General features: G+C 43.6%; 1 protein-coding gene and 2 pseudogenes across 1 annotated transcript in view; 2 read left to right on the forward strand and 1 right to left on the reverse strand.

Moving 5' to 3' along the window:
• The window catches only part of LDLR (low density lipoprotein receptor), a 39,491-nt gene that overhangs the window by 7,740 nt on the left and 17,160 nt on the right, over window positions 1-14,591 (forward strand). Inside the window, exons 2-6 of the mRNA XM_090289609.1 lie at window positions 3,813-3,935; window positions 4,781-4,903; window positions 7,368-7,745; window positions 10,101-10,223; window positions 13,888-14,010. Coding sequence (XP_090145735.1) covers window positions 3,813-3,935; window positions 4,781-4,903; window positions 7,368-7,745; window positions 10,101-10,223; window positions 13,888-14,010 — 870 coding nt within the window. The remainder of the gene's footprint in view (window positions 1-3,812; window positions 3,936-4,780; window positions 4,904-7,367; window positions 7,746-10,100; window positions 10,224-13,887; window positions 14,011-14,591) is intronic.
• Window positions 532-705, reverse strand: LOC149999866 (small nucleolar RNA U3; annotated as a pseudogene).
• Window positions 5,730-6,077, forward strand: LOC149999867 (DNA-directed RNA polymerase II subunit RPB11-a pseudogene; annotated as a pseudogene).

A 14,591-nucleotide genomic window follows, 5' to 3' on the forward strand; every position in this document is an offset into this window, starting at 1 on the left:
GGCCAGAAGTCTCAAAGAGTTTATGAACATCTGTTTCCATGGAATCAACTTCTATTTGGATAAAGGCTATTTCTAACTTCCCAGAGACTTTTCTTGTGCCCCGTTCTCTAATTTAATTACTCACACTAGAGGCAACCACTAATCTGAATTCTATTATAGATTAGTTTTGGTCGGAACTAGAACTTCACATGAATGCAGAGTACGTACCCTTGAACAAAATATTTAGCAAGTCCTCTGTGTCAACATGTTTGTCAGCTATTTGTCCCTTTTCATTGCAAAGTTGTGTCTCACTAGATGAACACACCACCCGCCTATTTTTATTATTTATTTATTTATTTATTTATTTATTTATTTATTTATTTATTTGAGGGAGGGAGGGAGAGAGGAAGAGAAACATCAACTGGTTGCCTCTTGCACGCCCCCAACTGGGAACCTAGCCTGCAACCCAGGCATGTGCCCTGACCGGGAAACAAACCAGCGATCCTTTGGTTCATAGGTCAATGTTCAGTCCACTGAGCCACACCAGCCGGGGCCACCCCCCTATTTTTAAGCTGAGTTTATGTCAGCATCTGGGCAGGGCTCTATTTTTATTTTCTATTTATTTTTTTATGCTGTGCCTCCTCCCTGTGGTTTCGGGTGCTTTACATGGTCAGAGAAACTTCTCTAGTAATAAATGATGGAAATGATCCCTGAAAGTATAGCCTTTGGGTAGGACTCTTTTTTTGTTCTGGTCTTTCTCACAGCATTCTCTTAAAAATAGGGACCAATCTCCTCTCATTTTACAGGCGAGGAGACTGAGACCCAGAAGGATTAAGTTAGTTGCCCAAATCGGTCTAATTAAATGGTATGGAAAGCCATCTACACACAGGTCTGTAACCAACTCACTACCCTGCTTCTCAAAACCAGCACAAAAGTGCTGGGGAAACCATCAAAGTAGACACGAAAAAAGGACTGCCTTCCATGGATCCCTTTGCCAGGAATGCCAGATTAGACTTCCCCTCTGTCCACGTATTTGAGAACTCAAATACATACATGCATACACACATAATGTAAGTAAATAAGTAAAAATTAAGTAAAATAAGTTAATTTTAAAAAGTAACTTTTATGCCCTGGCAGAGTCGCTCAGTTGGTTGGAGTGATGTCCCATGCACCAAAAAAGGTTGCAGGTTCGATCCCCAGTCAGAACATGTGGGGAAGGCAACCAATTGATGTTTCTCTCTCCCTCTCTCTCTCTTTCTCACTTCCTCTCTCTCTCTAAAATCAATTAAAACAACCCTGGCCCATGTGGCTCAGTTGGTTGGGTATTGTCCCACAAAGTGAAAGGTTGCCAGTTTGATTCTTGGTCAAGGCACATGCCTGGGTTGCAGGCACTCAATCAGTGTTTCTCTCTCATGTCAATGTTTCTCTACCTTCCTACCCCTCTCTCTAAAAATAAATAAATAAAATCTTAAAATAAATAAATAAAATCAATAAAAACATATCCTTGGGTGAGGGTTGAAAAAAAGAAAATAAATTAACTTTTACAAGAAAAAGCAACCCAAATGTTTCATTGTGCTCCACAGATTCCAGGGCAGTGAAAGATGATCGTTTTGCAAGGTCCTCCAAAAGTCCTAAAAATGCAGAACATTCCTTGACAGCCGGAATCAGGTCATAGAAAATCATAACCTATCTTACTTTTTCTTGGCATCTTATGGCTGTAGTAAAAGCCTGTCTTCCTCATGAGTAAAGGTAATACATTCTCGGTAGTGGAACAGTTTCCTGAAGTAAACCAGAGGAGATAAAGCATAGCAAACAGTATCTCATTCTCCAGCAAGGTGGTTTTCAGACTGGTGGGCATTTAAAGAGAATATCCAGTTGGTTTGAGTGTCGTCCTGACATGCCAAGATTGTGGGTTTGATCCTGGTCAGGCCACATACAAGAATCAGCCAATGAATGTATAAATAAGTGGAACAAAAATTGATGTTTCTCTCTCTCTCTCTCCCTTCTTCTCTCTAAAAGTCAATAAAATTAAAAAAAAATTTTTTTTAATTGATAAAAAGGAAAAGCCTTCTTAATCTTCTTACAAGGATAATAAAACATATAAGTAACAGCCATAAATAAAAAAACTTATATTTTACATACTATTTGCCTACAGAACATCAGGCTCATGAGGAAAATTCTGCTAGTTGGTTTATTGGTTTTATCTTATTTCCTTATTTATTCAATATAAAGCATGCTGAGATAAGCCAGATCAGAATTTTTTATTGGCCTCATTGTTTTAGTTTATACAGGAAATCAAAGTTTATACTTCAAGATTAAACGATTTTATTGTCAGAGTCACCAGTAAAAATTGGCTTTCATTCCAGTTTACATGTATCAATATATTTTGTTTATTTTTCCTTAAAATTTTATTTATTTATTTTTAGAGAGAGGAAGAGGAAGGGAAAGAGAGGGAGAGAAACATTAATGAGAGAGAGAAACATCAATTGGTTGCCTCTCATATGGGAGACTGAACCTGCAATTCAGGCATGTGCCTCAACCAGAATCGAACCAGAGACCTTTCGATTTGCAGGACAATGCTCAACCAGATGAGCCACACCAGTCAGGGCTCAGTACGTTTTAAATTAAAGCATAATATCCAAGGTGCAAAAATCATGTATTTAGCCCTGGCCTGTGTGGCTCAGTTGGTTAGAACATTGTCCTGTAACTGAAGGGTTTTGGGTCCAGTCCTCAGTCAGGGCATGTAGGGAAGGCAAACAATCAATGTTTTTCTCACATCGATGTTTCTCTCTCTCTCCCTGCTCTCTCTCTAAAAGAAAAAAAAAAAAAAGTCCTTGGGTGAGGATAGAAAAAAAATTAAAATCATGTATTTAAGGAAACTTCCCCAAAACACCAAACACTTACCTTGTTCTCCTCCTCCTCCTCCTTTTTTGTTTTAATTTTGAAAGAGTGTTTTTAAAGCTGGGGACTGGCACAAGGGAGGGCTTAGCACAGAAGAAACAACAGGAGAGCCCAGGCGGGGCTGCTCTGGCTCCCTGGGAAGTCAGAGAAAAGGGGTCTTGGCGGCAGGTGCAAGGGGTTAGCCTGGGACGAGCTGCTGCTGCCCTCTGCTCCCGTGGTTGTAGGGGATGCATGCCTGTGGGGGAAGACGAGGAAGAAGGGAGAGGCTTGGACATGCTCCCAGGAGTGAGAATGCACCACTTTGTCTTCATTTTTACCTAAAAATCCAAGTCTTTTTTTCCTAGGAAAAGTTTTCTCTTATTACATTTAAGCCTACTGTTTCTGTTCCATTTATTTTGATTTGACATTCAGATGTTTGATTATCTTTGCTGCTGCGTTTCTGCTCTCTGACCTCCACATTAATAATATTTTTATAGTGTTTTATATTTTATTGATTATGCTATTACAATTGTCCCAATTTTCCCCACTCCACATTAATAATTTATCATAATTTTTCTATTTCTGTTCTACCTACTAGAGAAAGCTGCTCAAGTTTTAATGGTTTTGCAGTGTCAATTCCCAGGGCAGGTTTACAACATGCTAAATAATTTTCTTTATTAATGTGCATGAAAGTTTTAATATTTTGTTTCCGGATCCCACTGGATTCATACTTTGGACTCAACAACCATTATGTAAAAGTGTTACACATTGTTGACAAGTCTCACTTTTGGATGTGTTTTTTGCATTCTCCGCTATGCTTTTGGTTCATGAAATTTAACTTGCGGAGCATGTTTCATTTCCTGGGAACTGCACTGTTACAATAAGGTTATAGGTTGTGTGGTCAGTTTCTGACCCTGGCATTGAATCTTTCTTCCCCTTTCCTTCTCTCTCAGTGGAAGACAAATGTGAAAGAAATGAGTTTCAGTGCCAAGATGGGAAATGCATCTCCTACAAGTGGGTTTGCGATGGGAATGCCGAATGCCAGGATGACTCTGATGAGTCTGAGGAGACATGCAGTAAGTCCCTTTTGGGTGTGACACTCATCCAACCCTTTAAAAAATTATTTATTTATTTATTTATTTTTAGAGAGAGGGGAAGGGAGAGAAAAAGAGAGGGAGAGGAACATCAATGTGCGGTTGCCTCTCGTGCACCCCGAACTGGGGACCTGGCCTGCAACCTAGACATCTACCCTGACTGGGAATCAAACCTCTGACCCTTTGGTTCACAGGCCAGTGCTCAACCCACTGAGCCACACCAGCCAAGGCCCAACCCTTTTTAATGATAGCAGGCAACAGATGAGGTGGATTTCAGCCAACTGGTTGATATATTCAACAATGAATTGAGAGATGGGGAGTCAAAATATTATCAGAACTTCCCTTGAACAACTCTTTCTTTTTTTCAAAGACTGGGAAAGGAGGGAGAAAAAGAGGGAGAGAAACATAAATTGGTTGCCTCTCACATGCCCCCAACCAGGCACCTGGCCTGCAACCTAGGCATGTGCCCTGACCGGAATTGTATTGGTGACCTTCCAGTTTGTGGCATGAGGTCCAACCAACTGAGCCACGCCAGTCAGCAAAACAGCTCATTTTTGTTTGTTTGTTTGTTTGTTTAATTGAAGTGAAATACACAGAACACAAAATTAACCATTTTAAAATGACCAGTTCAATAGTATTAATACATTCACAATGTTGTGCAACTATCACCTCTAGTTTGTTCCAAAACCTAGCATTTAATTTTTAACAAGCTCCATTAAATTTTGAGCCAGAAAGATGGGATTTCTGGATTCTTCCTTGCACAGCTAGGACTGAGAGGCAGATTGGCCTTCCCTTCGAGTTAAATCTCAATCATGTTTCCCCCACAGTGTCTGCCACCTGCAAGTCAGAGGACTTCAGCTGTGGGGGCCGTGTCAACCGCTGCATTCCTCAGATCTGGAGATGTGACGGCCAGATGGATTGCGAGAATGGCTCAGACGAGCAAGACTGTCGTAAGTTGTGGCCCCCTCACCAGCAGCGCACATGCCAGGGTCACAGTGTATGTGGCCCAGCTGGGTTCTGGGTTGCTAGCAGAGTTTGTGCCCCAGCAACCCTGCCCGAAGTGTGGATCCACTGCTCTTCACTCAGCTCCACCTCCCCTCCATCAAAACCCACCTTGACTGGAGGACATTGCAGCAGGTAGAGGGCATTGCCCCTCCTACGTCTATCAGCACACTCAGTGAAGTTGTTGTTGCCAAGTGTCCGCCACATGGCACACCTTTCTGTCAGCGATCCACTGTGACCACTGTCAGCCACCCCAGGAGGCTAAACACATCGTAGGTACTCACCCACCAAGACTCACTCATATGACTAACCACTAAAGGGAGGAAAGCTTCACCAAGCTGAGGCTTCAACAAAGAAACAAGGCCAAGAGTCCTGGAGGGCAAGGTCACTCCAAAGTGGGTGTCTGTCTGTCTTGGCTCTTTGATTTTATGTTTTATTATTATTGATGTTTTTTCAATAGTATAGATTTTTTTAAATGGAGTAAGTCTACCAAAAACAAAATAACGGAAAAAATTACATAACTAAGATGACATTAAATCTTCAAGTTCACAAGATAAAAAACCCTTTTGAAAGACAAAATGTGTTTACTTACATTTACCTTAGAAATACACTTCTAACCGTCATTTGATGAAACAACTTCTTGGAGAACATTTTAAAATAAAATGGATAGGCGTTCTTTTCCAGGCACTCTTTTTTTAATTCCAGTTTCACTGAGATATAATTGACAGGTCACATTGTGTAAGTGCAGGGTTTGGAGGTGGCTGTGGCAGTACGATGATAAATGCCCCTCTGGTCTTCATGTCATTCTCACTGTTTCAAAGTGATAAGACCGCCATTAACCAGGACACCAAGGTACCCAATGCCTGTTTGTTCACTACCAACAAAGATCACACACTAGGAAACATTATTAAATCATAGCTGTTGAAGGACCCACAGGTGCTGTTTGCTGGCCACAAGGTCCCCTACCTCTTGGAGCACAAACTCATCTGTGTGCAGACCACACAAGACTACAGCCCCTAGGAGGGCTTCATCAGGGCCATCATAGACCTCATCAGCAAGCTCTTACTGCTGGAAGAGAGGTTCCAGATGGCCATCAAAGATTAGCAAGAAGGAACTGAATAGCAGGCTGGAAGGAGTCTTGCCTGGCCAGTTGCTACCTTGCCGCGGGTCCTTCTCTAGGCATCAAGTGCAGGAGAGAAGCTTCTTCCAGACAGGGACCTCGGGGGAGAGCCCCTCAACCCCAACACTGATGTGCCTTGTACATAGGTTCTGTTTCATCTTCCTAATAAAGTGGGTCAGGGAAATACCTGGATGTGAACTGAAGCAGAGGTCAACTTACAGCAAGTGGGTTGTCAGACTTAGTGGAGGTGGATTACCTGTCACAAGGGCACACTGGGGCCACATTTCTGAGTGGACTGGCCCAGATACCCAGATTTCTATCGGAGAGGGTGGCAGGAACAAGCTTGTTCCTGGACCAACAACTGGGAACCTGAGGGGCTTCCTGGGAGGCAATCTTGAGCAGAAGGGAACGGAACACCCGTGCTCTTCCATGAGCTCTGCTATAGAAGCTTTCGCTGCCAGGTCAGCCTGTCTTACTCAGAGCAGCAGGCCCAGATGGGGCCCTCAAACAGCTTCCCTTGGCTTCTCCTAGATAGTGGAGAGTTCAATAAAAATATTCACCGATTGAAACAAACAACAACAAAAAACACTGTGAAAGTTTAAAGAGTACGTTGTAATGATTTGATACACATTTGGCCCTCTGTAATAGTAGGTTTCACCTCAGTGGACTCAAATCAACTGCAGATTGAAAATATTGGGGGGGGGAGCGGGGGGTTCCAGAATGTTCCAAAAAGCAAAACTTGAATTTGCCGCTTGCTGAGAACTATCCTTAATTTATACAAATGAAGTAATATGTAGGCATAACCTGCTATGGCCTATATACAAATACAGGTTATATGCAAATATAAGTTTTATGCCAACACAAATATATAAGGAACTCGACTGAGTATTCTTGGATTTTAGTATCTGGAACCAACCCCCCCAGGATACCGAGAGATGATTATATTGTGAAAGGATTATCACAGCAGGGTTACTTAACACCTCTATCAACTCACATAATTATCATTTGGGGGAGGTCTCTTAATAACAACAAACCCTTCCTTAGTGCTGCCTTAGTGCCAGCCCAACCTGAGAGCTTACTGAGCAGTCCTCATAATGACGCCCTGAGGCACAGAAGGAAGGGCCAAGGATGGAGCTGAGGGCTCCAAGGGGTCCTGACCGCTCTCCCCCACTTCTCTAAGGGTCCACCTGACTGGGGTCTGGCCTCTCTTCTCTCATGTCCCCATCTGTGGAATGGGCTAGTGTTGGGGACAGGGGCTCCCAGTGACCCAGTTTTTCCCATCGGTCCCACAGCCCCGAAGACCTGCTCCGAGGAGGATTTCCGCTGCCATGACGGGAAGTGCATCGCCTTGGAGTTTGTGTGCGACTTCGACAGAGATTGCTTGGATGGCTCCGATGAGGCGTCCTGCCCCCCACTCACCTGCGGCCCCGCCAGCTTCCAGTGCAACAGCTCCACCTGCATCCCCCAGCTCTGGGCCTGCGACGGCGACCCCGACTGCGATGACGGCTCAGACGAGTGGCCGCAGCGCTGCGGGGGCGGCCGTAAGCGTGGGCATAGCCACCCCTGTTCCGCCCTTGAGTTCCACTGTCGCAGCGGGGAATGCATCCACTCCAGCTGGCGCTGTGACAGCGCTGCCGACTGCAGGGACAAGTCTGACGAGGAGAACTGTGGTACGTGCGCTGTGGGCGAGTCCCCTCACCTGTCCCCGTGCTCCCACAGGTGTGGGGCTGGTGATGCCTTTAGGTGGTGAAAGGATTTCAAAGCACTTGTCTATTTAATTCATCTTTATTTATTTTCAGAGAGAGGGGAAGGGAGGGAGAAAGAGAGAGAGAGAAACATCCATGTGTGGTTGCCTCTCGTCTGCCCGGAAGTGGGGACCTGGCCTGCAACCCAGGCACATCCCCTGACTGGGGATCCAAACAGCGACCCTTTGGTTCACAGGCCGGCGCTCAATCCACTAAGCCACACCAGCCAGGGCGAATGCATCGCCTTTTTGAGAGGGAAGTAAGCCACAGTGCCAGAATTATTTTGGTTCAGAAAGAATCCTGGGCTCCAGGCCTGGCTGGTGACGTGGAGCTGCGTGACCCTTGGCCAAGGACTCAACCTCACTGCTCTATGGTGCCCTTCCCTGTAGAATGGGGCACTGGCACTGGTCTTGGCCAGCCAGGATTAGAGTCCATTGCCACCCAATAGAATGTTCTGTGGTGGGGGAGGCGTCCTGCATCTGTGCTGCCCAGTGCAGTAGACCCTGGCCAGCGTGGATAGTGCAGCTGAAGAACAGACTGCTTGTTTCATTTGATTATCATTTTTGTCATTCCTATGTTTTCTTTTCTAAATTTTTTTATTACTTCATTTTAATTAATTGAAAGTTAAATAACTGTCCATGGCTAGTTAGTGGCTCCTGTGTTGGAGATAGTGCAGATAGAGGCACTGGCCCCCTGTCCATGCTCCTTGAACCACAAGCCTTTATTTCTAGGTTAGTGGTGTAGAATCACTGTGAATCCAGGAGGTATTTTCTTCTTTTTAAAAAGATTTTCTTTATATATATTTTAGAGAGGGGAAAGGAAGGAGAAAGAAAGGGAGAGAAACATCCATCAGTTGCCTCTCACATGGGTATGGAACCCGCAGCCCAGGCATGTGTCCTGACCAGGAATCCAACTGGAGACCCTTCAGTTTGTGGAATGGTGCCCAACCCACTGTGCCACACCAGTCAGGGCTGATTTTTTTTTTTCCATGCATAGGTATACATATGGGTTAAAAATAGGATCATTCTCCTTTTACCTAATATATCATATCAGAGCAAGTACCCACTCGAACATACAGAGCTCCAAAAATTTAGATATATATTTTTAAAGGTGGAAAGGAGATCTTGCTCACAGATTTATTATCTCTTCTCATTGACATTCTCAAGTCAAATTTTTAAATTATATACATTTTTATTGTGAAATAGAGCCCATAAGAAGGTGCATAAAACATAAACATGAAGCTTAACAACTTAGCATAAAGCATATCCTATGTGAGGTCAAGGTCTGGACTATGGCCAGCAGTACCCTATTCCAGTCACCACATGTGTCCTGAGTTTTTTTCCTTTTAAAAATTGATGAAAGGAGAGAAAAATCAATGTGCAAGAGATATATAGATCAGTTGCCTCTCGCACACCCCCAACTGGGGACCCAGCCCACAACCCCAGCACATGTCCTGACCGGGAATCGATCTGGTGACCCTTTGGTTCTCAGGCCATCACTCAATCCACTGAGCCACACCAGCAAAGGCACGTCCTGAGTTTTAATTGTAATGTCTTTTATCCCACGGCATCATGTCATCAACATTTTTCATGTTTGGGATCTTAGTCATTTGAACAACTGTATTTTACTCAGTGGTATTGATTAATCATGATTTACTTGGCTTGCCTCTCTCTAGATTGAGACCAACCATATCATTGCTTTTCTGCTGAGAATGACTCATTGGATCTGTAGTTTTTAAATAAATTATGTGACCTAAAAATGCATATGAGGCCAAATTGGAGAGTAGTTTAGGAAACACCTTAATAGTTGTGGTGGAATACTTGGATTTGGGGTGCTTTCCTTCCCTTTCCAATTTTCCAAATTTTGCTTTGTTACTTTAGTAATAATATTCCATGATTCTTATTCTTCTTCATTAAGGAAAAAAGATACTTACTGACATAAAAGAAAGAAAATATTCTAAAATTTACATTGGTTACATTTGAGAATACCGAGACAGATGTACCTGGGAGCTTTCCCCCATGGTGGGGAGGAAGGCCACCTCTTTCCTGTCTTTCTTATTCAAAGAAGCAGATAAAATGGATGAGCCACTGTCTTCTACTGGTGAAGGAGGCTGGATGTGTTTTTTTGTGTCTAAACTTGCTTTGTCTACATGCTGTCTCCAAGGCCCAGAACAGCTAGCTGACTTCTGTTAGACTGCCAGAAAATTGTTTCCTCAAAAGGGAGGGTTCTTTCATCTTGGCCTCTCCTGAGAAAAGTCAACACGTGCTCTGTCTCTCCCAGCTGTGGCCACGTGCCGGCCTGATGAGTTCCAGTGCTCGGATGGGACCTGCATCCACGGCAGCCAGCAGTGTGACAGGGAGTATGACTGCAAGGACTGGAGTGATGAGCTTGGCTGCATCAACGGTGAGCTCCGTGCCTTGAGAGCCCTCGGCATGGGGAGGGTACGGGCATGCAAGCGGGGTAAGCCCCAGACAAGGGCAGTGGCTCCCAGATCAGCCCCACACCAGCTCTGTGTCCTTGGGGAAGTTACTTGACCCCTCTGATCTGAAAAAAATGTGCATAATGAAAGCACCTACGTCAGGACTGTGAGATTTAATGCAAAGTGTGCAAAGCCCATATCTTTGAGCTCAGTGTTAGATGCACAATACAATTGCATGTAAAAGACGTTCCTGAATTTACAACACAGCAATTTCACTCCTGGGAGTGACCCCAGGAGAAACTTGTACCCATGCACTAGGCACTGGGCTCTGGAACATGCAGAGCAACACTGTGCTAACAGCAAAACGCTGGAAGCAGCCCAGATGTTCATCCACAAGACAATTAATTTAAAATGTTTTGATTGTGGTACAATAAACATAACATAAGGATAATGCTTTTAAATTTTTATTAAGGTATTTAGATACTGAAACAAGTTAGTGAACAAAAAGTTAAATTCTGATAATGCACTTTTTTTTAATGAGCCTCTTTTTAAAAAATATTTCTATTTATTTATTTTTAGAGAGAGGAAAAGGAGGGAGGAAAAAGAGGGAGAGAAACATCAATATGTGAGAGCAACATCAACTGGTTGCCTTTCCCACACTCCCAACTGGGGACCTGGCCCTCAACCCAGGCACGTGCCCTGACTGGAAATCAAACTGGTGACCCTTCGGTTCGTAGGCCGGCACTCAGTCCACTGAGCCACACCAGCCAGGCCTTTACCATTCTTAAATGTGTAGTAGCTCTGTGGCATCCAGCACATTCACATTGTTGTGCAACCATCAGCACCATCCGTCTCCAGCACTTTGTCATCTTCCCAAACTGAAACTCTGCCCCCATTAGATACTAACTCCCCCTCCCCCAGCCCCTGGACACCCACCATTCTATTTTCTGTCTCTGAATTTGACTCCTCTAGGGTATAAATGAAATCATAGTATTTGTCCTTTTGTGACTGGCTTATTAAATGCCCTCCAGACTCATCCACATTGTAGCATATGTCAGAAGTTCCTTCCTTTTTAAGGTTGAGTAATATTCCATTGTATGGATGGACCACATTCATTGTAGTATCCACTTTTCAGCTGATGGACACTTGGGTTGCCTCCATCCTTGGCTATTGTGAATAATGCTGCTATGAACATAGGTGTATGAAGATAATACTAATATGGTGATATAGTCACACAGTGTAATATCAGTCATACAGCTCAGAAAATGGGGCTGCAGCCCTCAGCAGTAGCACAGGTGAACCTCATAACTTCAGGGGTGAGAGCAAGAAGCAAGTTGCAGGAGATTACTGGATACATTTCTTTTACAAAACTCGAAAACAAGCAAAATTCAATAGTATGTTTTTCATTCATACATATTTGATTGAACTGAACTATTAATGAAAAAAATTAGGAGGACTTCCGATCAAGATGGCGGTATAGGCAGATAGGGCTTACCTCACATAAGCGTCCATGGCTCACCTCCTCACACAACATCAAAATTACAACTAAAATATGAACAACTATCACTCAGAAGCATCAGAAGTTGAGCTGAATGGAAGTCCGATAACTACAGAATTAAAGAAACCACATTCATCCAGACTGAGCCGGCAAGCTGGTGAGTTATCTGAGAGTCCATCAACCTGGCTAACACTGTTTGACCAGCCTTGAAGCTCCCCAGAGACTCCACCCCACCCGATTTATGGGCCCACCCAAGCTGCTTTTCCATATGAATGGCTGGTCTTGGCTTTGCTTCACAACTTTCTAAATCCTATCAAACAAGCAACAGGTGGCTTCAGTGAGCCTGAGGCCCAGCACTGCCAGCAGTCAGCATAGATTCACAGCTTGGCTTTGCCTGGGAATCTCCAAATGAAGCACAAGTGGCAGCCATCTAAGAGTGCTTTATAGCTCAGAACAAGAAAAAAAGAACCCAAAAAAATGAGGATAACATAAGCAGCCTCTGGGACAACTTCAAGAGGTCCAACATTTGCATTATAGGGGTGCCAGAAGGAGAAGAGATAGAGCAAGAAATTGGAAATCTATTTGAAGAAATAATGAAAACTTCCCAAATTTGGTGAAGGAAATAGACACGTGAGTCCAAGAAGCACAGAGACTCCCAAACAACATGGATACAAAGAGGCCCACTCCAAGACACCTCAAAATTAAAATGCCAAAGGTTAAAGATAAAGAGAGAATCTTAAAAGCAGCAAGAAAAAATAAGTTAGTTACCTACAGGGGAGTTCCCATAAGACTGTCAGCTGATTTCTGAAAAGAAACTTTGCAGGCTAGAAGGGACTGGCAAGAAATATTCATTTTTTTAAAAAGATTTTATTTATTTATTTTTAGAGAGAGGAGAAGGGAGGGAGAAAGAGAGGGAGAAAAAGAAACATTGATATGCGAGAGAAACATGGACCAGTTGCCTCTTGCATGGCCCCAACTAGGGACCTGTCCTGCAACCTAGGCATGTGCCCTGCCTGGGAATCAAACTGGCGACCCTTTGGTTCTCAGGCCAGCACTCAACCCACTAAGTTACACCAGGCAGGGCAAGAAATATTCAAAGTCATGAAAAGCAGGGACCTACAGCCAAGATTGCTCTACCCAGCAAAGCTATCATTTAGAATGGAAGGACAGATAAAGTACTTCCCAGACAAGGTAAAGCTAGAGAAGTTCATCATCACCACACCATTATTATATGAAATGTTAAAGGGACTTATTTAAGAAAAAGAAGGTCAAAACTATGAACAACAAATTGGTTGAAAATACATATCTTTCAACAACTGAATCTAAAAAACAAACTAAGCAAGCAAGAACAGAGACAGAATCATGGATACAGAGAGCATTTTGATGGTGGCCAGAAGGGAGGGGGTGTGGGGGAATGGGTGAGTTGGTGAGGGGATTATGAAGTACAAACAGGTAGTTACAGAATAGCCATGGAGATGTGAAGTACAATATAGGAAATGGAGCAGTTGAAGAATATATGCATGACCCATGGACATAAACAATAGTGGAGGTATTGCCTGAGGGAGTGGGCGGTACTGGGTGGAGGCAAGCAAAGGGGGAAAAATCAGGACAACAGTAATAGCATAATAAGTAAAATATAATTTAAAAGAAAAAATAAGGAAATGGTAAACCCAAAGTTCAGGACCAACCTCTGGGGGTGCAACTGAGAGCAGCAGGACAGGATGGATAAGGGTGCTCGATAATCTAGGTCAGGGGTCTGCAAACCTTTACCGTAAAAAGCCAGATAGTAAATATTTTCAGCTTTAAGGGTCACAGTCTCTGTTGCATCTACTCAACTCTGCTATTGTTGCAAGGAAATAGCCACAGATAGTATGTAAATGAATGGGCTGGGCTGCATGCCAATAAAACTTTTAATATTTTAATATTTTAAGAAACAGGCAGCCCGTGGATTTGGCCATGGTGCAGTTTTCCCACTCCTGCTCTTGGTGACATTCTAATTCTTAAACTGGGTTTACAGGTGTTCAATAATTATTATGTTTTACTGGTGATAAAAGATTATATAACCTTGTATAAATTATTATATTATTAAAAAGTACTAAACAGGATCCTGCCACTCGGAAACCCCTGACCCTCTTCTTTGGCTCTCGTAGCGACTCTGTGTGAGGGCCCCAGCAAGTTCAAGTGCCACAGTGGAGAGTGCATCACCCTGGACCAAGTGTGCAACTCAGTCCGGGACTGCGAGGACTGGTCGGATGAGCCTCTCAAGGAGTGCGGTGAGCCCTGGGATGCGGGCAGCTCTCGGAGCTCATGGGGAGCTGGAAGTGGGACCCAGACGTGGCTCCATCCCATCCATGCTCCCAAGTGCTTTGGCTCTGGGGCGAGACAGATGTAAGGGTCCTGAGGATAAGGGACTTTGCTTCCAGGTCTGTTTTCACATCTGTGTGAAGGAACTGTGTGTAGCTGCTCACACATCCTCGGGCTGCTGGGGAGGGCAGATGCAATGCTCGTGAAGTTCCAGCAATGTTCTGTGACTCGTAGCTACTTAAATATTTAGACTTTTCTGGTCATATGGTCTCTGTTGCAGCAGTTGTAGCAGGAAAGCAGCTGTATGAATGTGTATGCACATACATGATGTGCATGGCTATGCTCCCAGAACACTTTATTATGAACACTGAAATTTGAATTTTATAGAGCTTGTATGTGGTGTGGAATATTTTTCTTATTTTTATTTTTATTTTTAACTATTCAAAAATTAAAAACCATTCTTAGTTGTTGGGCTCTTTAAGAACAGGCAGTAGGCTGGCTCTGTCTTATGCTGGGTACAGAGAGCGAGAGTGTGGATTCTGAAGCCAAA

The sequence above is a fragment of the Furipterus horrens genome, unplaced genomic scaffold (assembly GCF_987537825.1).
Source record: "Furipterus horrens unplaced genomic scaffold, mFurHor1.1.pri manual_scaffold_10, whole genome shotgun sequence".
In the NCBI taxonomy this organism is placed as follows: Eukaryota; Metazoa; Chordata; class Mammalia; order Chiroptera; family Furipteridae; genus Furipterus; species Furipterus horrens.